The sequence below is a fragment of the Somniosus microcephalus genome, chromosome 3, assembly GCF_052327205.1.
Source record: "Somniosus microcephalus isolate GS21.2 chromosome 3, FLI_Smic_1.0, whole genome shotgun sequence".
NCBI classification, from domain to species: Eukaryota; Metazoa; Chordata; class Chondrichthyes; order Squaliformes; family Somniosidae; genus Somniosus; species Somniosus microcephalus.
This window is the reverse complement of record NC_140989.1, coordinates 229,296,854-229,320,387: the sequence shown is the minus strand read 5'-3', so window position 1 is coordinate 229,320,387 and position 23,534 is coordinate 229,296,854. Positions and strand designations below refer to the sequence as shown.

Below are 23,534 nucleotides of genomic sequence, written 5' to 3'. Positions count from 1 at the left end.
TTTTATTGGACTAATTGATAGGCATATCACCTACCTCTTTGACCAAGTTTTTAGTCACCTGTCCTGATCTTTCCTTATGTGCCTCAGTGTTAAATTTTGCCCGATAACGCTCCCGCGAAATGCCTTGGGATGTTTTGCTGCGTTAATGGCACGATATAAAATGCAAAATCTAAAAATAAAATAAAATACCTCGGGAGCCTACTGTCAACAAGGGCAGATATCGACGATGAAGCCCAACACCGCCTTCAGTGTGCCAGTGCAGCCTTCGGTCGCCTGAGGAAGAGAGTGTTTGAAGACCAGGACCTCAAACCCGGCACTAAGCTCATGGTCTACAGAGCAGCAGTGATACCCGCCCTGCTGTATGCCTCAGAGACATGGACCATGTACAGCAGGCACCTCAAAGCACTGGAGAGGTACCACCAACCGCAGGATAGGCGCACCAACGTCAGTGTTCTTGCTCAGGCCAACATCTCCAGCATCTAAGCTTTGACCACGCTCAATCAGCTCTGTTGGACGGGTCACATTGTCCGCATGCTCGATACGAGACTCCCAAAACAAGCGCTCTACTCGGAGCTCCGGCACGGCAAGAGAGCCCCAGGTGGGCAGAGGAAACACTTCAAGGACACCCTCAAAGCCTCCTTGAAAAAGTGTAACATCCCCACCGACACCTGGGAATCCCTGGCCCAAGACTGCACAAAGTGGAGGAGAAGCATCCGGGAAGGCGCCGAACACCTCGAGTCTCTTCGTCAGGAGCAAGCAGAAGCCAAGCGCAGGCAGCGCAAGGAGTGCACGTCAACCCAAGCACCCGACCCACATTGGACTCATCAGTCACCTGAGAACTCATTTTTAATGTGGAAGCAAGTCATCCTCGGTTTCGAGGGGCTGCCTAAGAAGAAGAGCAGGTAAAATCCAAGTTGTTGTCTGATAATGTGACAGTTGACTTGAGCCTGCTTAGTAAGTGAATGGATTTCCACCGGCAGAAAAGAAAATCTGTGCGAGGCATGGGGAGGGAGCCTTTCCTTGGGTAACAGACTGAATCAGATTGAGTTTTTTTTTAATCGAACGCTAGGTCAAGAGACACACCACAATGGCAAAGGAGGAAGTGAACTTTCACCTCTGAACTTTACATATGAAAAGCACAGGAGGGAGGAGGAGAGGGGGGGCCATAATTATCAAAGGTCCAAAGGGGACAACTCGCTGTGAGCAAGTCGCACGTGACATGTGAGGAGCTTTTCTGTTGTAAGGCCGCACTAATGTTTTCACAAAGCTACCATCATCTTCCCGCGAATTTCGGAGGTATTCCCACGCCGCATGCTGTCCTGAAATACACTTTTGTTTCTCCGAGCACTTTTTAAAAAAAATTTTGCATTTGAATAATATGTCGCTTAAATCTTTTACAGATGATGAGGCGAGTGCGTTCTTTCAGGAAACAAGACCGAGGCGTAAGAAATTAACCTTTGACCTGGAAGTCTGAGGAGTGTTTTCGAAACTTCTATTGATGCTCTGCCAATCCTGCTCTTGATTTCCATTCTGTATCACCTCTTTTTAAAAAAAAAATCTGTCACGTCAGGTCCGATACTCTGCCATCCCTGAGAAGGATGACCTGTATGGAGTACTCTGTGGAATTCATATGAAAGAAAACGCACACAGCGCATCTGCAAGTCAGTCTAAAATAATATATAAAACAGACATGTTTGAATGGTTTCCTTTATTATCACCCTTGACCCCCTCCTTCTCTGGGTGGCGCTAGTTTTGGTTTTGGCAGCCCTCTGGTATCTCTCTCAAGTGGAGTTCTATTTCCCCCCCCACGAGTGAGATTAAATAACGAGTGTTTGGTTGGGGGGGCGGGTGCTAGTCAATGACAGAAGCATCGCAGTAAATCCAAAATGAAAGACTTGCATTTATATAGCACCTTTCACGACCACCGGACATCCCAAAGCGCTTTACAGCCAATAAAGTACTTTTTTGAAGTGTAGTCCCTGTTGTAATGTGGGAAACGCAGCAGCCAATTTGTGCACATAATGACCAGATAGTCTGTTTTATTGATGTTGATTGAGAGTTAAATATTGGCCAGGATACCGGGGATAACTCCCCTGCTCTTCTTTGAAATAGTGCCATGAGATCTTTTATGTCCACCTGAGAGAGCAGACGGGGCCTCGGTTTAACGTCTCATTTGAAAGACGGCACCTCTGACAGTGCAGCACTCCCTCAGCACTGCCTAGTGACAGCCTAGATTTTTGTTGTCAAGTCTCTGGAGTGGGACTATGAACCCACAACCTTCTGACTCAGAGGCGAGGGTGCTACCCACTGAGACACGGCTAAAACCTTACCCCCCCCATCCAACTGATCCCTGTTGGAAGCGTGCAGTGGATAGTGATTAGAAGCAGGAACCTTGGCTTGGTTTTGCACCTCTGGGGCTAATTGCACAACCCCAGTTGTATTTTTGAAGTGTAGTCTTGAAGTGTAGTCACTGTTGTAATGTAGGAAACGCGGCAGCCAATTTGCACACAGCAAGCTCCCAGCTGCCTAACAGAGCAGAGACTGAAAGGGGAGGGGGCGAGGACCCTTCCTGGTCTTCACCATGCAGTGCACTTAACCACTCCTGCTCCTTTGTTCTACTCCTGTTCCTCTGTTCATATAGCAGAATCTTAGGCTCACGTTTTCCTAGGTCTCGGATTGTGCTGCTGAGATAAGGAAGGGCCCGCACTTGGACATAGCGCTCGTGCAGTCCTCACCACAGAAGCACCAGCTGTAAAACAGGCTTCTATCTGCCCTAGATTCACCAAAGCCTTCAAACGGTGCAGCAGGTTTTGAATGAGACCCTCCAGCACTTTTCTTGGGATTAGGATATGACTCATTAGCCTTAATGATACATGCGATTCACTTCACACAGCTTCAAAGGCCAAGGAATCTTATCAGCTACGCCTTAAATGGGGCATTGCCATTCTGATTAAAATACAGATCGTGACTGAAGTATAGCTCCCCTGTATTAGCTACGTGCACCTCCTGAATGGACTAGAGGCAATGAGGCTAATCAGCCCAGATAAAAGATTATTAAAAACATTTCCTCAATTTGCTATTGTCCCCTCAGGACTCAGCTATTCCACTGCTCTCCTGGCTGGCCTTCCATCCCCCACCTTCTAAACCACCTTGTTCATCTAACTCTTGCCTCTTGCACATCCCTCCTCCTTTCGCCCCCACCATTGGCGGCCTACAGCTGCCTAGGTCCTACACTCTGGATTTCCGTCCTTAAACCTCTCCCAATCCCTCTCCATCTTTAAGAACCACCTTAGCACCCACCCTTTTGACCATCCCTCCTAATATTTTCTTCCTCAACATGGTGTCCACTTAGGTCCCTGGGGATGTGTGAGACTAATGGCAGATTGGTCAGAACAATAGAGGTGCAGAAATGAACACATTAGCAACTATTAGCAAGGTCACATTCATTATCTAAGATTGCCCAGGTCATCTCCTGTTCCTTTGTAACCAGAAACATCAGGTTAAATTGATTAGCAGTTAAACCAAAGATGGCAATTATGTCAGGTTTGGAGAAAAGGAACCTCAATTCGGTATACATTTTGGGCTAAGTCTCACACATCCCCAGGGATGTATTCAAGGGGAAGCTAGATAAACACGAGATAGAAATGAATAGAAGGAACTACTAATAGGGTGAGATGAAGAGGGAGGGGGGAGGCTGGTGTGGAGCATAAACACCGTCATGGACCGTTGGGCCGAATGGCCTATTTCTGTGCTGTACATCCTATGTAATCTATGTAACACTTTGTAGCCACCAAACCACTGTCCTGCTGCATCGAGGAAGGAGTACTTAATAGCCACGATAGAGACTCCCATATTTTGTTACCAATTGATATTTTTAAAGTCCTATAGCTACAGGACCTGAGTTACTTCAACAACCAGAGGTATTACAGTATTCCAAGATATTCCCATAACCTGGGGTGCTGCAATAACCCCTGGGTGATTGCAGTAACCTATGGTAACATAGAAACAGTAGCACCAAAAGATGAATGTTGTAACATGACCCACCTCCGGAGGGACGCAGGATCGCTTCAGGAGGTGGCAGAACCACAACGGCAATACAAATGGCGGGCGACACTCCGACTGTCTGAATCTGCCGACATGCAGGCCCAGAGCTCAGCCTCAGTATACAGGCTGCTGTTTCCACTCGCCGGCATATATGGGCTTTTAATTCTCATCCTTGTGTTCAAATCACTCCATGGCCTCGCCCCTCCCTATCTCTGTAAACTCTTACAGCCCTACAACCCTTCGAGATATCTGCGTTCCTCCAACTCGGGCCTTCGTGCATCCCCGATTTCCATCGCCCCACCATTGGCGGCCGTGCCTTCAGCTGCCTAGGCCCTGAGCTCTGGAATTCCCTCCCTGAACCTCTCCGCCTCTCCTCCTCTCTCTCTCCACCTTTACGATGCTCCTTAAAACCTACCTCTTTGACCAAGCATTTGGTCACCTGTCTTAATGTCTCCTCATGTGGCGAGGAGACAAATTTTGTCTGATAACGCTCCTGGGAAGCATCTTGGGGTGATTTACTACGTTAAAGATGCTATATACAGGAAACTCTTTTTTATCCGGCACCGACGGGACTGATGTGGTGCCGGTTTATTCAAAAAGTCCGGATTACAGAGAGGTATACTTACTAAGGTACGAGAGCCCCGTACACGGCCACAGATCCAGGCGTCCCTGTTGCATGGCAACAGGTGCAGGAACCCCGGTTACACGGCCACAGATCCAGGCGTCCCTCTTGCATGGCAACAGGTGCAGGAACCCCGGTTACATGGCCACAGATCCAGGAACCCTGGTTACATGGCCACTAATATGAAGTAAAACTTACCTGAACCTACTCCTGAATTTTGCCAGTTAAGAGAGATTTCTGGTTATTTAGGTGCCGGTTAAAAGAGAGTTTCCTGTAAATGCAAGTTGCTGTTCAAGGGAAGATCCGGCAACCTGAAACGAATGCTGTGGTTGACTCCAACCTGGACATGTGGAAGCTTGTGCTTGTGTAGTCGTATTCTTGTTACCAACCAATGCTGCGGCTCCTGACTGGGGCAGACTCTACAGCACTCTTAACTGGTTCTTGGGATGTGGGCGACACTGGTGAGTGCCCATCCTCAGTTGCCCCGAGCTCATTAGGAGTCAACCACATAGTGTGGGATTGTAGCCACGTGCAGGGTGGTAGGTTCACCTTTCCTGAAGGACCAGTCAGTGAGCCAGTCGGGGTTCCACAGCATTCTGGATGGAAGCATTCCCAGTCATTTTTTTTCCCCCAACCTACAAATTACCAGACTTATTGAATTCAATTTCACAACATGGCACGATGGGATTTGACCTCGCAGTCTCTGGGTTATTCGTCCAATACCCATAACCACCAGGCTACCATATTGGAAACACACGAGTGCAGAAAGAGAGAGAGCTGGCTGTGAATTCGGAGCCCACAGCGATGGCACCGATTCAGAATCCATTGCAAGCAGTGAGACAGTAAAAAGAAATTAATATCCCACAAAAGGGATTCGCAGTCTCCCTATTTTTCAGCGTAAAACGGTAATACCAAGAATTCCACCCCTTGTGCAAGTTGGGTTGCTAAATTAAAACCAGAGCTGGCTCGGGCAGTAATCTCTCTGCTGCTCTTCAAAGCACCAAAGCTGTTCAAGCAGCAACGTTCAAGCATCGGGTTACAGACTGGGGTCGCTGGCTGGTGTGAGACATGTTCTGGTGGGCGATAAGATTGTCAGCAGAATGGTTGAGAGTGAAACATGACGCAACGTTAGCTGATCAATCACGCCAGGAAAAGCCTTTCAAGTGTCAAACAAGCAGCGCAGGGAGAGACGGGGAATTGTTTCCGAAGCAGAGTAGATTAGCAAAGTCTACATTCTGAACAGCAAATTCATCCCATTTGGACCTGGAAGTCATTTTAATATATATATTTTTAATTTTAACCCAGCAGTGGATATTCCCATTCTGTTTGCATCACAGAAACCACTCCCACAAGCATCAAACACTCATTCTTTAATAATTATTTCAGTGTCAGCCATGGCTCAGTTGGTAGCGCTCTTCAGTCAGAAGGTTATGGGTTCAAGCCCCCCTCCGGAGACTTGAGCACAAAATCTGGGCTGGCACTCCCAGTGCAGCACCGAGGGAGGGCTGCACTGTCGGAGGTGCCGTCTTTCGTATGAGACATTAAACCAAGGCCCCGTCTGATCTCTCGAATGGACATAAAAGATCCCACGGCACTATTTCGAAGTCCTGGTCAATATTTATCATTCAACCAATATCACTAAAACAGATCATCTGGTCATTATCACATTGCTATTTGTGGGAGCTTGCTGTGCACCCTACCTTACAACAGTGACTACAACTGATTGGCTGTAAAGCGCTTTGGGACGTCCTGAGGTCAGGAAAGAAAGACTTACATTTATAGAGCACCTTTCACGATCACTGGACTTCCCAAAGCGCTTTACAGCCAATAAAGTAGTTTTGAAGTGTAGTCACTGTTGTAATGTAGGAAATGGTGCTATATAAATATATAAGTTCTTTCTTTCTCCTTTCTTTACTCAGGCATTGCAGGGCAAATTCCATAGCACAGAAGTAGAAGGCAGCAAGTTTGTTATTTGAAAGTCATGACTTACAGCTTTGCTTTTTGGAGCTTTTTCCTGCATTTCATAATCATAATCATAATCATAATCAACTTTATTGTCATTGTTAGTGCACAAGTGCAGTACAACGAAATGTAGGCTTGCGGCTCCCGAGAGTGTACATTTAGATTAAGACATTTAAACATTCAACATACATTTGGCTTGTAATACATTAACATAAACATAACCACAATAAAGTGCATTGGCAGATGTGCAGGCTTTAGAGTTTATTTGTGGAGTTCAGTAGGATGACAGCCCTGGGAAAGAAGCTGTTCCTAAATCTGGTCGTACGGGTGCGAATGCATCTGTAGCGTCTCCCAGATGGCAGGAGGGCGAACAGACTGTGGCTGGGGTGGGTAGGGTCTTTGATGATGGTCCGTGACCTCCGTAAACAGCGTTTCTGGTATATGTGCTCTATGGTCGGTAGCCGGGTGCCGGTAATGCGTTGGGCAGTTTTGACTACCCGCTGCAGGGCTTTCCGGTCATAGTAGCTACAGCTGCCATACCATACTGTGATACAGTTCGTCAGGATGCTCTCTATTGTGCAGCGGTAAAAGTTAGAGAGGATCAGGGGTGACAGGTTACATCCCTTCAGCCTCCTTAGGAAATATAGGCGCTGCTGGGCCTTCTTCACCAGAGAGGAGGTATTGAGGGACCATATCAATGCAAGTTGTTGTTATTGTTATTCTAGAGCCCTCTCCTTATCCATGCTGCGTGTAACTTCAAAGACACCGTTTCCATGGTAACAGCTTCATTTCTCGACTCCACCCTCTTTCTTTCAACCTGTCTTGACCCATGAAAATTACTCTGGTCATTGCTCCTCTGAATGTTCCTCACTTATTCCTTCTATCCTCAAAATATCCCATCCTACATGACCTGCAGCTCACTATGTTGAAATCAACACCCATTTCACCATCTGTTAGTCTGACTCATTCTTTCCCAGAAGCCCCTTCCCTTCCCTTCTTCAGATGTGGGGAGGTGTCAGACGTGGCTCAGTGGGTAGCACTCTTGCCTTGGAGCTAGTAGGTTGTGGTTTCAAGTCCTACTCCAGAGACTTGAGTGCATAATCTAGGTGGACACTGTCAGAGGTGGCATCTTTCGAGTAAGACGTGAAACAATAGGCCCCGTCTGACCGCTCAGATGGGCATAAAATATCCCCCCGCACTATTTCGAAGAAGAGCAGTGGAGTTCTCCCTGGTGTTCTGGCCAATATTCAACACTTAACCAATATCACTAAAAAGCAGATTATCTGGTCATTATCATCTTGCTGTGCAAATTGTCTGCTTTGTTTCCGACATTACAATAGTGACTACACTGCAAAAGTACTTCATTCGCTGTCCTGAGGATGTGAAAGGCACTATATAAATGCAAGTTCTTTCTTTCGTTTAAGCTGCGCAATTGCACGGGGCCCCGAGCGGATCCAGTGAAAGGACAATGGTAATAGCGAATCCCCAATCAACATGTCAATTATTTTGCTCCTATTGCAGACATGCCTTTTCACAATCGTACATGTGCGGATTTGACCCCAGATTAATGAGGTCAATAGGCATCATTGTCTAGTGAAATGTAGGGGCCCCAAACCAAACTTTTGCATGGGACCCCTGCAAAACAAACACCGCCCTATTACTAGATGGTAATAGTGAGGATCTAATCAGGGAGAAATGGGGTGGGAGGGATAAATAATATAACACTGGTACCTGTGTCCCAGTAATATGCTGGGGGCACGTATTGTAAACAGACCTGCTAACAGCAAGACACTGACCGCTCTCCTGTACTGTTCATGGTGCCTTGTCTCTGTATAGTGTAAACAGGCCAAATTCAACAGGAAAATAGCTACCCAAACAGAGGAAGATGCAGTCTAAACAAGTCTTAACTCTAGACAATCCATCTCCTGCCATATGAGATATAGTGTAAACAGGCCAGCTCCCCACAGGAAACCTCAGCCCCAACAGAGTTATAGTGCGAGCAGGCCACAACCAATAAGGAATTGGTAGTTAGACAGGGGAGGAAATTACCAATGGTTGATGGTATTGGCCACGCAAATCAACAAGTGTCTTACCTTCTGAGAACATCACAAATAGTATAGGAGGGTGGTCAGAGAGACGAATGGCAAGGAGAAACAAATAAGAAATTATAATTGTAAAGTTAGACCTGATAACTCAAAGCCGGTGGATCTCCCAAAACACTACTCCTCTTCGAAAAGTGCCATGGTATTGTTAACATCTACCTAAATAGGCAGATGGGGTGTTGATTTGGCATCTCATTTGAAAGACGGCACCTCCGTAAGAACATGAACAGGGGTAGGCCATTCAGCCCCTCGTACCTGCTCTGGTGCAGCGCTCCTGAAGTGTCAGCCTGGATTATGTGCTCAAGTCTCCAGAGTGGGACTTGAACCCACGACCTTCTGGCTGAAGAGGGGAGAGTGCTGCCAACTAAGCCGCAGGTGAATCTATCTCATGCAGCACCCACTGACCACAGAAAGCAACAAAACTAAAAAAAAACCTAAGTGTCACAAAACATATTTGAAAGTTCTCTATCTGAATGCACGTAGCATTCGTAACAAAATAGACGAGTTAATGGCACAAATAACTACATATGCGTATGATCTTGTGGCCATTACAGAAACATGGCTGCAGGGTGACAATGCCTGGGAATTAAACATACCAGGTTATTTAACGATCAGGAAGGACAGGCAGGAAGGAAGGGGAGGTGGGGTGGCTATGGTAATAAAGGAAGGAATCACTGTAATACAGAGAAATGATATTGGGTCAAAAGATCAGGATAATGAAACAGTTTGGGTGGAGATAAGGAATAATAAGGAGAAAAAAGCACTAGTGGGCGTAGTCTATAGGCCTCCGAACAGTGGCAACTCTGTTGGACGGAGTATCAATCAGGAAATAGTTGAGGCTTGTAATAAGGGAACATCTATAATTATGGGGGATTTTAACTATCATATTAATTGGACAAATCAAATTGGGCAGGGCTGCCTTGAGGATGAGTTCATTGAGTGTATTAGGGATGGGTTTCTTGAGCAGTATGTAACTGAACCGACCAGGGGGCAAGCAACCTTAGATCTGGTCCTGTGTAACGAGACAGGATTAATTAAAAATGTCCTAGTAAAGGATCCCCTTGGAATGAGTGACCATAACATGGTTGAATTCCATATTCAATGAGAGGGTGAGAAGGTTGGATCTCAAACAAGCGTGCTAAGCTTGAATAAAGGAGACTATGAAGGTATGAGAGCGGAATTGAGTAGAGTGGATTGGGAAAATAGATTAAAGGGTAAGACGATACATGATCAGTGGTGTACATTTAAGGAGTTATTTTACAACTTCCAAAAAATATATATTCCACTGAGAAGAAAAGGGTGTAAAAGAAAAGACAGCCATCCATGGCTAAGTAAAGAAATTAAGGATAGTATTCGACTAAAAACAAGGGCATATAAGGTAGCCAAATCTAGTGGGAGGATAGAGGATTGGGAAAACTTTAAAAGACAGCAAAAAATAACAAAAAGATTGATTAAGAAAGGGAAGATAGATTATGAAAGTAAATTAGCAAAAAATATAAAAACAGATAGTAAGAGTTTTTATAGTTATATAAAAAGAAAAAGGGTGGCTAAAGTAAATGTTGGTCCCTTAGAGGATGAGACCGGGAAATTAATGGTGGGAAATATGGAGATGGCAAAAACACTGAATGAATATTTTATATCAGTCTTTACAGTAGAAGACACAAAGAATATCCCAACACTGGACAAACAGGGGGCTAAAGGGGGGGAGGAGCTAAACACGATCAAAATCACTAAGGAAGTGGTACTCGGTAAAATAATGGGACTCAAGGCGGATAAATCACCTGGACCTGATGGCTTACATCCTAGGGTCTTGAGGGAAGTGGCGGTAGGGATTGTGGATGCATTGGTAATAATTTTCCAAAACTCCCTGGACTCGGCAAAGGTCCCGGCAGACTGGAAAACTGCTAATGTCACACCCTTATTTAAAAAGGGCAGTAGACAGAAGGCTGGAAACTATAGACCGGTTAGCCTAACATCTGTGGTAGGTAAAATTTTGGAGTCCATTATTAAGGAGACAGTAACAGGACATTTGGATAATCATAATTTAATAGGACAAAGTCAGCATGGTTTTATGAAGGGGAAGTCATGTTTGACAAATTTGCTGGAGTTCTTTGAGGAAGTAACGTATAGGGTGGACAAAGGGGAACCAGTGGACGTAGTGTATTTAGACTTCCAAAAGGCATTTGACAAGGTGCCACACAAAAGATTATTGCTTAAGATAAAAAATCACGGGATTGGGGGTAATATTCTGGCATGGATAGAGGATTGGCTATCTAACAGAAGGCAGAGAGTTGGGATAAATGGTTCATTCTCAGACTGGCAATCAGTAACAAGTGGTGTTCCGCAGGGGTCAGTGCTGGGTCCCCAACTCTTTACAATCTATATTAATTATTTGGAGGAGGGGACCGAGTGTAACATATCAAAGTTTGCAGATGATACTAAGATGGGAGGGAAAGTAGTGAGTGAGGAGGACATAAAAAACCTGCAAGGGGACATAGACAGGTTAAGTAAATGGGCAGAGATTTGGCAGATGGAATACAATACTGGAAAGTGTGAGGTTATGCACTTTGGCAGGAAAAATCGTAGAGCAAGTTATTATCTTAATGGCAAGAAACTGGAAAGTACTGAAGTACAAAGGGATCTGGGGGTCCTGGTGCACGAAACTCAAAAGGTTAGTATGCAGGTGCAGCAAGTGATTAAGAAGGCCAATGGAATGTTGGCTTTCATTGCTAGGGGGATAGAATATAAAAATAGGGAGGTATTGCTTCAGTTGTACAAGGTATTGGTGAGACCGCACCTGGAATACTGCGTACAGTTTTGGTGTCCATACTTAAGAAAGGACATACTTGCTCTCGAGTCAGTACAAAGAAGGTTCACTCGATTAATCCCGGGGATGAGGGGATGGACATATGAGGAGAGGTTGAGTAGATTGGGACTCGACTCATTGGAGTTCAGAAGAATGAGAGGCGATCTTATTGAAACATATAAGATTGTGAAGGGGTTGGATCGGGTGGATGCGGGGAGGATGTTCCCGATGATGGGTGAAACTAGAACTAGGGGGCATAGTCTTAGAATAAGGGGCTGCTCTTTCAAAACTGAGATGAGGAGGAACTACTTCACTCAGAGGGTGGTAGGTCCATGGAATATGCTGCCCCAAAAAGCTGTAGAAGCTACATCATTACATAAATTTAAAACAGAAATAGACAGTTTCCTAGAAGTAAAGGGAATTAAGGGTTACGGGGAGCGGGCAGGAATTTGGACATGAGTCTAGGTTCGGATCGGTCATGTTCCTGTGGGTAGCGGAGCGGGCCCAGGGGCCGTGTAGCCTGATCCTGCTCCTATTTCGTGTGTCTAATTCTGTTAGGTTCAGGAGATGGTTCTGTGATAGTAGATTGGCGGTTAGGATCAGATCAGCCATGATCTTATTGAATGGCGGAGCAGGCTCGAGGGGCCGATTGGCCTACTCCTGCTCCTATTTCTTATGTTCTTATGTTCTTATGACAGTTTCACCCCGACAGAGAGCGAGGAGCTGTAAGCAGGCAAGATCTGCTGCACTGGGCCGAGGAGATCAGACACGAGGTATTAACTGACCAGTGATCAACCTGCACCTGGGTCACTCCAGGTAGAAGGTAAACGGGCCCGTGAGGATGTTGGGGCACCAACAGCGTACCAATATGTGACCAGGAAACAGAACGAGACACATCACTGGTTTGTTATGGCTGCTCTGATTGCTTGCACATGTTTCAGAGGCTGCGTAGAAAAAAAACAACCAAAAATAAATCATAGATGATCCAGCACGGTTTAAGACTCATGGTGAGGGTTTGCAGCAAGGCACCGAGCTAAACTTGTCCCGCTCTTGCTTAATGAGGATGTAAAAACCAACTGCATCACTGCCATTTAAAAAATTATCGCTAATGTTTCACGGAGTACTGTTTTAGAGGTTTACACTCACACTGCTGGACACAGTTAATTTATTTTGATTACGCAGCCACTGGAAGTGGTTACAAATCCTACAGGGCCTCAAATGGGAAACACTTGAGTTAGCCAAGGACCCTGCCGTTCAATCATTTATGATTTTATAAATCCCTTATTTTGGTCTTTTTCTTTTGCTCCTGTTACGCTTCACTAAGAGCGGGAGGCTGCCTTCGGGAACAGAATCATAGAATCATAGAGAGTTACAGCGCGGAAGGAGGCCATTTCGGCCCATCGTGTCTGCACCGGCCAACAAAGAGCTATCCAGCCTAATCCCACTTCCCAGCTCTTGGTCCGTAGCCCTGCAAGTTAGAACAGGCCCGTGATTTGTTTGCCAACAGGTGGCGGCACAGTGGACTGCACTGGTGTGCCAGTGGTAAGGGGGCAAAAAGCAGCTACTTCACCCCCGTGATATCCCCAACCCCTCTCCCAATAACACTGTGTTCCAGCTGGGGGGAATGAGGGCGATTGGGAGCAGAGGAATTAATGGCCAGACATGAAACATTGATCCCACATCATACCCTTCGCAACATGGCACGGAGCATCCACCTGACAGGCTTTCTCGCAGTTGGCACCAGTTTTAAAATATCGATTCCAGTGGCCATTTTATTTGATATCGCAACACGGGATTTGCGCAGGGTGCTAGTCATAACGGCTCAATTTACAGCTTTAATACTTTGCCCGTCAATGCGGGGTTTTGGGCAAGAGCCAGTCGAGGAGGACGGTGGTTTTATGTTAACTGGATTGTGCGCCAAGTGGCAGGGGATGGGGCTTTGAGCAGAGGAGTCTGTAGAGGATGGGGCAGAAAAACACAATTACTCTGCTGCAGAATCAAGTTGACATGTTAGCGGAGCCCTTCCCCGAGGCACTCGATCAATCGATTATCCTCAGTTTATTGCCCTCGGAAATCAAATCGTGTAGCTAATTGATCCATCAACTCCACTGCTCCCGCCATAAGGTTGGGTTGAAGCAGCGTGTCCTTGTACCAATATAAAGAGGCAAAATCTTCAATATCAGTTAACCAGTTGGTCCACTATGTCAAGTGGCAGGTTAAACCTTTCCTCTTGTGTTGATTGACTGGGTGGCAGTGGAAGGAAAAAAAGTCCCAAGACCGTCCAACTTCACCTGGGGAGGGGTGACAACTCCCCTCACCCCCTTTCCGGGGATGACCCCCATTTAGGACCAGTCATTCCCATGGAAGAAGGCGGCTGCCCTGTGCTCGTAAGGACCATCAATCTACTCTCTTGGCCCTCATCACTCCAGTTATGGCTGTGGTAGGCCTGAAATGACATCACGGTGCCATTGTTGGAAAGGGGGGGCAAAAATCTGGTGGTCTTTTCTTTCACTAGGGGCAGTAATAGACAGTTCATAAGGAAATTCTAACTTCTCCCAAAACCTATAGAGAACAAAGACACCTTCCCATCACAAGGCTAAACGGAATGCTCTTCCCCTGAGGATTTCCAGGAGAAAAACAGTTCCACTAACTGGCAAATCTGGGCAGAACAGCAAAGTTAGGAGAACGTATTGTCAAAACTCCAAAACCTTCAGGAGCTACCAGGACTAAAGGGTGTAAAACCTAAAGTATGCTTAAAAAAACTGACAGTCCAAAGAGTAGGAGCAGAGCGCCCCGGAAAAATTAGCGCCTCCGCGACCAAAATTGAGTGGTAGCACCCCGCCTCCCTCTTGGGGCGCTGCGTGGCGCTGCGGCACATCGCGCCGCAGTATTGCAGGCTTTCCTCCTCTTCTTAAAGGGGTGGGGCTTTGTGCAGTGTGACCCGGGGCCCAGTTGGGCCCCCGGGGATCGGGAGTGCCGGCAAAAGAGCCCGGCACTCAAGAGAACAGCCAGGCTCATGAAGCGCAGCCGGCACTCCGCGGGGGGGCGGGTCAGGAGGCAGGTGCTGGCAGGCGGCCAGCAACAAAAATGGCCGCCCGGCACCTCGCCTTTAAATAGCGCCACCCCGGCCGCAGGTAGGTCCCCCCGACCCCGTCGGACAAGCGTCCGGCGGTAAGTCGGGGCGCTGCGCACGGCGATGATGTCATCTCCGGCGGCGCAGCACCGCGGGGCGCCAACGGTTAGCACCGCCACTAACCTCCTCCTAAATGTCACAGGAGGCGTTGGCGGCGCTGCGTCCGGGCGCTAGTTGCTTTGCGCCCCGTTATCGCCCTCTTAGGGCGCTAACGGGAGATGCAAAGCAACCAAATTTTTCACCCTTTTTTTTAAGAAGTGTAGTCACTGTTGTAATGTAGGAAATTCGGCTGCCCTCAAAAGTTTGTCACTATCCTCCGCCTGCTTCACGACGACATGCAAGCCGTGATCCTGACCAACGGTTCCACCACAGACCCAATTCACGTACGAACCGGGGTCAAGCAAGGCTGTGTCATCGCACCAACGCTCTTCTCGATCTTCCTTGCTGCAATGCTCCATCTCACCCTCAGTAAGCTCCCCACTGGAGTGGAGCTAGTTTACAGAACAAACGGGAAACTGTACAACCTCCGTCGCCTCCAGTCCAGATCCAAGGTCGTCCCATCCTCTGTCGTCGAATTACAGTATGCAGATGATGCTTGCGTCTGCGCTCACTCGGAGGTTGAACTCCAAACCATTGTAAACACCTTCACCAAAGCATACGAGAGCATGGGCCTTACACTAAACACCTGTAAGACAAAGGTCCTCTACCAACCTGCCCCCGCCACACGGTGCTGCCCCCCGATTATCAAAATCCACGACAAGGCCTTGGACAACGTGGACCACTTTCCATACCTCGGGAGCCTACTGTCAACAAGGGTAGACATCGACGACGAAGTCCAACACCGCCTTCAGTGTGCCAGTGCAGCCTTCGGTCGCCTGAGGAAGAGAGTGTTTGAAGACCAGGACCTCAAACCCGGCACTAAGCTCATGGTCTACAGGGCAGCAGTGATACCCGTCCTGCTGTACGCTTCAGAGACATGGACCATGTACATCAGGCACCTCAAAGCACTGGAGAGGTACCACCAACGCTGCCTCCGCAAGATCCTGCAAATCCATTGGCAGGATAGACGCACCAACGTCAGTGTTCTTGCTCAGGCCAACATCTCCAGCATCGAAGCTCTGACCATGCTCAATCAGCTCCGATGGACGGGTCACATTGTCCGTATGCCCGATACGAGACTCCCAAAACAAGCGCTGTACTCGGAGCTCCGGCACAGCAAGAGAGCCCCAGGTGGGCAGAGGAAACGCTTCAAGGACACCCTCAAAGCCTCCTTGAAAAAGTGTAACATCCCCACCGACACCTGGGAATCCCTGGCCCAAGACCGCACAAAGTGGAGGAGAAGCATCCGGGAAGGCGCCGAACACCTCGAGTCTCTTCGTCGGGAGCAAGCAGAAGCCGAGCGCAGGCAGTGCAAGGAGCGCATGTCAACCCAAGCACCCCACCCACCCGCCCCTTCAACCACCGTCTGCCCCACCTGGATGAGTGCAGCTCCAACAACATTCATGAAACTCGACACCATCCAGGACAAAGCAGCCCGCTTGATTGGCACCCCATCCACCACCTTAAACATTCACTCCCTCCACCACCGGCGTACCGTGGCTGCAGTGTGTACCATCTACAAGATGCACTGCAGCAACTCACCAAGGCTTCTTCAGCAGCACCTCCCAAACCTGCGACCTCTTCCACCTAGAAGGACAAGGGCAGCAGGCACATGGGAACACCACCACCTCCAAGTTCCCCTCCAAGTCACACACCATCCTGACTTGGAAGTATATCGCCGTTCTTTCATAGTCGCTGGGTCAAAATCCTTTAACTCCCTACCTAACAGCACTGTGGGATACCTTCACCACACGGACTGTAGCGGTTCAAGAAGGCGGCTCACCACCACCATTTCAAGGGCAACTAGGGATGGGCAATAAATGCTGGCCTTGCCAGCGACGGCCACATCCCATGAATGAATTTTTTAAAATGATGAGTTGGGTTAACGTAACTTTCCAGTTAGTGAGAGAGTCTTGAGCAAGACATTCAATAGCACAAGGCATGCTTCTGTTCTCCTAAAGAAGGAGGGCTGTATTTTTTCAGATGCATTCATAGGTGTCGCTGGCAAGGCGAGCATTTATTGCCCATCCCTAATTGCCCGTGAGAAGGTGGCGGTGGACCTTCTTGAACCACTGCAGTCCGTGTGGTGAAAGTGCTCCCACAGTGCTGTTAGGTAGGGAGTTCCAGGATTTTGACCCAGTTGGGATGTTGTGTGACTTGGAGAGGAACTTGGAGGTGATGGTGTTTCCATGCGTCTGTTGCCCTTGTCCTTCAAGGTGGTGGTGGTCGTGGGTTTGGGAGGTGCCCTCATAACCACCCAGGAAACGCGGGTGGGGACTCCAGCAGCCTGCTCACTTGCCTTTGCTCAAAGCCACTCAAAATCCTTGGCAAAAAAATCTGGACACAAATTCACAATTCATAGGCTCGCGACCTTTTTTCGGACTGGGCCTCCCATGTCCCTCTGGCGAAAGATACTGGCAGAGGTACGGTCTGCAAAAAAAAAATCTCTCTCCTCCTTCACTTCAGTTTCTTTCTTCTCTGCTTTTGTTTGACTCCCATCTCTTTTCATCCCTCTCTCACTTTCTCCTTTTCCTCTTCGCAACAGTTTTATTTGATGGGTTGGGGGGGGGGGCGGGCGGCGTTGTTCAGGCTGACTGCCTGGGTCTCAGTGCAGGACCCCTCGCTCGCTCTGGACTCTGTGCTGAGTACTCAAGGTTTCCTGTGAGGTGGGATCACAGTTGCCGGTCACCGTGGGGCCGGTGCCGAGCCTGTGCAGCGTTCCCGCCGCAAAGTTCAGGTGTATGGAGCTTGGGTCGGATCACTGAAACATCCCCACACTCAAATACTCACTCTCTGGGCTCAGGCATCACTCACTACCCGGTGGCCATAGCGTTTCCCTTTAAACCGCCCAACACCAATAGCGGGCAAATCGCGTTAGCACCAACATGCCCGTTATAAGCGGTGGGGACTGCTCTCGGAACCAGCATTAAAAGTGCAAGAACCAAAATGGTTGTGAGGCACCAGGCCAAGCCAGCTCACTTCAGCTCCTGTGCGAAATATTGCTGCCAACTTTCCCAACCGTCCAGGGTAGTCACCAGTGCACTACCAGTGCAGAGAGATGTCAACACTCAAGGGTTTGCCTCTGTACAACAACTGGCATTTATATCATGCCTTGAAGCTAGAAGAAAGGTCGCAAAGTGCTTCACTGAACCATAATGGGGAAACAAAAGAGCAATACCAGCAAACGGTTGAACTGCAAAACTCTTCACCACTTACCTTTGTTGTAAACAGTGCCTCTCCTGTGACATGACGCCTCCCCCACAGCTCCGAGTACAGGTCGACCAGGAGCTCCATTCTCCCCACCACTGAGCCACATCCTCCTCTCTGCTTTGGTCCCTCTCCGTGACTTCACTGCTGTCCTGACAAAAACAACAAGAAAACATTCGATTGCATCCATCGGCCATTGAGTAGATTGATTCCCCGGCAATGTGATACCAAAGGAATGGGCAGCGGAGTTGGCAACAAAAAGCACATGGGTAAAGAAAAGAACTTCGGAACATAGGAACAGGAGGAGGCCATTGAGCCCCTCGAGCCTGTTCCACCATTCAATGATATCATGGCTGATCTGCGACCTAACTCCATATACCCGTCTTTGGCCCATATCCCTTAATACTTTTGGCTATCAATCTCCGATTTAAGATTAGCAATTGATCTAGCGTCAATTGGCATTTGCAGAAGAGAGTTCCAAACATCTACCACATTTTGTGTGCAGAAGTGCTCCTAATTTCACTCCTGAAAGGTCTGGCTCTAACTTTTAGGCTATGTCCCTTAGTCCTAGATTCCTCAACCAGCGGAAATAGTTTCTCTCTACCTACCCTATCAGTTCCCCTTAATATCTTGAAAACTTTGATCAAATCACCCCTTACCTTTCTAAATTCCAGGGAATACAACCCTAGTTTCTGTCATTTCTCCTCGTAATTTAACCCTTGGAGTCCAGGCATCATTCTAGTAAATCTACGCTGCACTCCCTCCAAGACCAATACATCCTTCCTAAGGTGTGGTGGCCTGAACTGCTCACAGTACTCCAGGTGTGATCTAACCAGGGTTTTGTATAGCTGCAGCATAACTTCTACCCGCTTATATTCTAGTCCTCTAGATACAAAGGCCAGCATTCCATTAGCCTTTTCGATTATTTTCTGTAGCTGTCCCTGACATTTTATTGATCTATGTACCTAGACCTCCTATGTCTCTTTGAACCTCCACTGCTTCTAGCTTTTCACCATTTTGAAAGTACTCTGATCTATCCTTTTTTGGTCCAAAGTGGGTAACCTACATTGAAATCCATTTGCCACAGTTTTGCCCATTCACTTAATCTATTAATATCTCTTTGTAATTTTATGCTTCCATCTACATAGCTTACAATGCCACCTATCTTATAGCCATCGGCAAACTTGGATACGTGGCTCTCTATCCCATCATCTAAGTCGTTAATAAATACAGTGAAATTTGAGGCCCCAACACAGATCCCTGTGGGACACCACTAGTCACATCCTGCCAATTACAGTACCTGCCCATTATCCCTACTCTGTGTCTCCTGCTGCTCAGCCAATCTCCTAATTTGCCCTCAATTCCATGAGCTTGAACTTTAGCTAACAGTCTCTCATGAGGGACTTTATCGAATGCTTCTGGAGGTCCATATAAGTAACATCCATAGACATTCCCCTGTCCACTACTTTAGTCCCTCTTCAAAATATTCAATCAGGTTCACAGGCATGACCTACCCTTTACAAATCTATGTTGGCTCTCTCTGATCAACTGAAATTTTCAAGGTGTTCAGTCACTCTATCCTTAATTATAGATGCTAGTAATTTCCCCGACAACAGGCATTAGGCTAACTGGTCTATTTTTCCCTGGTTTCCCCCTCTCACCTTTCTTAAATAGTGGAGTGACATGTGCAATTTTCCAATCTAAAGGAACTGTCCCTGAAGCGAGAGAACTTTGGAAACTTGCATTTATACAGCGCCTTTCATGACCTCACGATGTCCCAAAGCGCTTTATAGCCAATGAAGTACTTTTGAAGTGTAGTCACTGTTGCAATGTAGGAAACGCAGCAGCCAATTTGCACACAGCAAGCTCCCACAAACAGCGATGTGATAATGACCAGATCATCTGTTTTATTGATGCTGGTCAAGGGATAAATATCGGCTAGGACACCGGGGAGAATTCCCTTGCTCTTCTTCGAACTCGCCCCTCCCTATCTCTGTAACCTCCTCCAACCCTACGAGATCTCTGCGCTCCTCCAATTCTGGCCTCTTGCGCATCCCCGATTTTCATCTCTCTGCCATTGGCAGCCGTGCCTTCAGCTACCTAAGTTCTGGAATTCCTAATTCCCTCCCTAAACCTCTCAACCTCGCTACCTCCTTTAAGATGCTCCTTAACACCTACCTCTTTCCTGTCCTAATATGTGGCTCCTTACTGCTAATAAAAGAAAAAAATGTTTTTGGCAGTTAACAAACGTGCAAGTTCCAAAAAACATTCAATTCTCAAAAAGCCTCTGCAGATCGACCCAAATTCTCCTTCTGTGGCTCGGTTTCAAATTCTGTTTGATAACGCTCCTGTGAAGCGCCTTGGGACATTTAAAAAAAGACGTGCATTTATGTAGCACCTTTCAGGACCACTGGATGTCCAAAAGCACTTTACAGTCAATGAAGTACTTTCGAAGTGTAGGAAACGCGGCAGCCAATTTGTGCACAGCAAGCTCCCACAAACAGCAATGTGATAATGACCAGGTAGTCTGTTTTAGTGACGATAGCAAAATACTGCAGATGCTGGAAATCCGAAATAACAACAGAAAATGCTGGGAAAACTCAGCAGGCCAGGCAACATCCGTGGAGAGAAAATAGAGTCAACGTTTCGGGTCAAAACCCTTTGTCAAGACTAAAGAGGCACAGAGAATGAAATAGATTAAGAGGCCGGGCTGGGAGAGAACAAAAGAGAAGTGAAGAGACATTAAGAGGTATTCAAAACGAGACGAGATGGCGATAGGAATAGTGGAGACAAAAGACGGCTCTAGATTAGGTGTGAAATGCGCTGGCAGAATGGGAGACAGCTGCCATGTGGGAGAGAGAAAAAAAAAGAAAGGGGGGGGGAAAGGCCAAAACAAAGGTGTGGATAAAAAATATCAGTAAAAATGTAATGGGGGCCGAGGTTATGATCTAAAATTGTTGAACTCGATATTGAGTCCGGAAGGCTGTAAAGTGCCTAATCGGAAGATGAGGTGTTGTTCCTCGAGTTTACGTTGAGCTTCCGTGGAACAATGCAAGAGGCCGAGTACAGTGAGGTCTGAGTGGGAATGGGGCGGTGAATTAAAGTGACAGGCCACCGGGAGCTCGGGGTCCCCCTTACGGACTGAACGGAGGTGTTCCGCAAAGCGGTCACCCAATCTGTGTTTGGTCTCCCCAATGTAGCTGAGACTGCATCGTGAGCAGTGAATACAGTATACTAGATTGCAAGAAGTACAAGTAAATCGCTGTTTCACCTGGAAGGGGTGTTTGGGGCCCTGGACAGTGGGAAGGGGGGAGGTATAAGGGCAGGTGTTACATCTCCTGCGCTTGCACAGGAAGGTGCCAGGCGAAGGGGAAGGGGTGCTGGGGGAGATAGAGGAGTGGACTAGGGTGTTTCGGAGGGAGCGATCCCTACAGAATGCTGAAAGGGGAGGGGAGGGGAAGATGCGTTTGGTGGTGGGATCACTTTGGAGGTGGCAGAAATGGCGGAGGATGATCCGTTGAATGTGGAGGCTGGTGGGGTGAAAGGTGAGGACAGGGGGAACCCTATCGTGGTTCTGGGAGGGAGGGGCAGGGGTGAGGGCAGAAGTGCGGGAGATAGAACGGACACGGTCGAGGGCCATGTCAACCACGGTAGAGGGGAATCCTCGGTTGAGGAAAAATGAAGACATGTCGGAAGCATTGGTGTGGAAGGTGGCATCGTCGGAGCAGATGCGGCGGAGACGGAGAAACTGGGAGAATGGAATAGAGTCCTTACAGGAGGCAGGGTGGGAGGAAGTGTAGTCCAGGTAGCTGTGGGAGTCAGTGGGCTTGTAGTGAATGTTGGTCAATAACCTATCCCCAGAGATGGAGACGGAGAAGTCGAGGAAGGGAAGGGAAGAATCAGAGATGGACCATGTGAAGGTGAGGGAAGGTGGAAATTGGAGGCAAAGTGAATGAAATTGTCTCGCTCAGGGCGAGAGCAGGAAACGGCACAGATACAGTCATCAATGTATCGGAAAAAGAGGTGAGGGAGGGGACCCGAGTAGGACTGGAACAAAGAGTGTTCCACATATCCCACGAAAAGGCAGGCATAGCTAGGACCCATGCGGGTATCCATAGCAACACCTTTGATTTGGAGGAAATGAGTGGAGTCAAAGGAGAAGTTGTTCAATGTGAGAACAAGTTCAGCCAGGCGGAGGAGGGTGGTGGTGGATGGGGACTGGTTGGGCCTCTGTTCAAGGAAGAAGCGGAGCGCCCTCAGGCCATCCTGGTGGGGGATGGAGGTGTAGAGGGATTGTACGTCCATGGTGAAAAGGAAGCGGTTGGGGCCAGGAAACTGGAAACTGTTAAAGTGGCGGAGGGCATCCAAAGAGTCGCGGATGTAGGTGGGAAGAGGCTGGACAAGGGGAGAAAAGATAGAGTCGAGATAGGAAGAGATAAGTTCCGTGGGGCAAGAACAGGCTGAAACGATGGGTCTACCAGGGCAGTCCTGTTTGTGGATCTTGGGAAGGAGGTAGAAGCGGGCTGTGCGGGGTTGGGAAACTATGAGGTTGGTGGCCACGGGGGGAAGATCTCCAGAGGAGATGAGTTCAGTGACAGTCTTGGAAACGGTGGTTTGGTGTTCGGTAGTGGGGTCATGGTCCAGGTGGAGGTAGGAGGAGGTGTCGGAGAGCTGGCGTTCAGCTTCTGCTAGGTAGAGGTCAGTTCGCCAAACAACAACAGCACCACCCTTGTCAGCAGGTTTAATGACAATGTCAGGGTTGGATCTAAGAGAATGGAGTGCTGCAAGTTCAGAGGGAGGTAGGTTGGAGTGAATGAGGGGAGCAGAGTAATGGAGATGGCTGATATCACGGCGGCAGTTAGCGGTGAAAAGATCTAGAGAGGGTAATAGGCCAGGGGGAGGGGTCCAGGTAGAACGGCATTTCTGAAAGCGTGAGAAAAGGCCAGTCGTGCGGGGGGAAGACTCCTGGCCAGAGAAGTGGGCACGGAGACGAAGGCAGCGGGAAAAGAGCTCAACATCGTGCCGAACTCGAAATTCATTGAGGTGGGGGCGTAAGGGGATGAAGCTCAGGCCTTTGCTGAGGACTGATCGTTCAGGGTCAGAGAGGGGAAGGTCAGAGGGGATAGTGAAAACGCGGCAGGGGGTGAGATTGGGAGAAGAGGGGTCAGAGGAAAGTGAATGGGAAGAAGGTTCCGGAGGGGCGTTGGTGTTCAAGAGTTGATGAAGCTTGCAATCCTTGACATCGGAAAGGTAGAAAAAAAGTTTTTTGGTGAAGCGTCGGATGAGTCGAAGGATGAAATGGAACTGTGGACCCGGACAGCTTTGAGATAGAGTGCGTCGGTGCTGCTGAGGAGAGAGGTCGAGAGTGTTCATGTGGCGCCGCATGGCGTTGAGCGTGGATCTCAAGATGCGGCAAGAGCAGTGTTTGGAGGAACGATGAATATCTTGGAGATATTTGTAATCCTGGGTGGATCCAAAACACGAAGGGTGGAAGTTTAGTTTTAGTGATGTTGATTGAGGGATAAATATAGGCTAGGACACTGGGATAACTCCCCTGTT

General features: G+C 48.0%; 1 protein-coding gene across 1 annotated transcript in view; it reads right to left on the bottom strand.

The window, feature by feature from the left end:
• Nucleotides 1-23,534, bottom strand: part of LOC147121760 (ADAMTS-like protein 2) — a 252,217-nt gene that overhangs the window by 216,084 nt on the left and 12,599 nt on the right. The window contains exon 2 of the mRNA XM_085977997.1: nucleotides 17,985-18,127. Coding sequence (XP_085834123.1) covers nucleotides 17,985-18,127 — 143 coding nt within the window. The remainder of the gene's footprint in view (nucleotides 1-17,984; nucleotides 18,128-23,534) is intronic.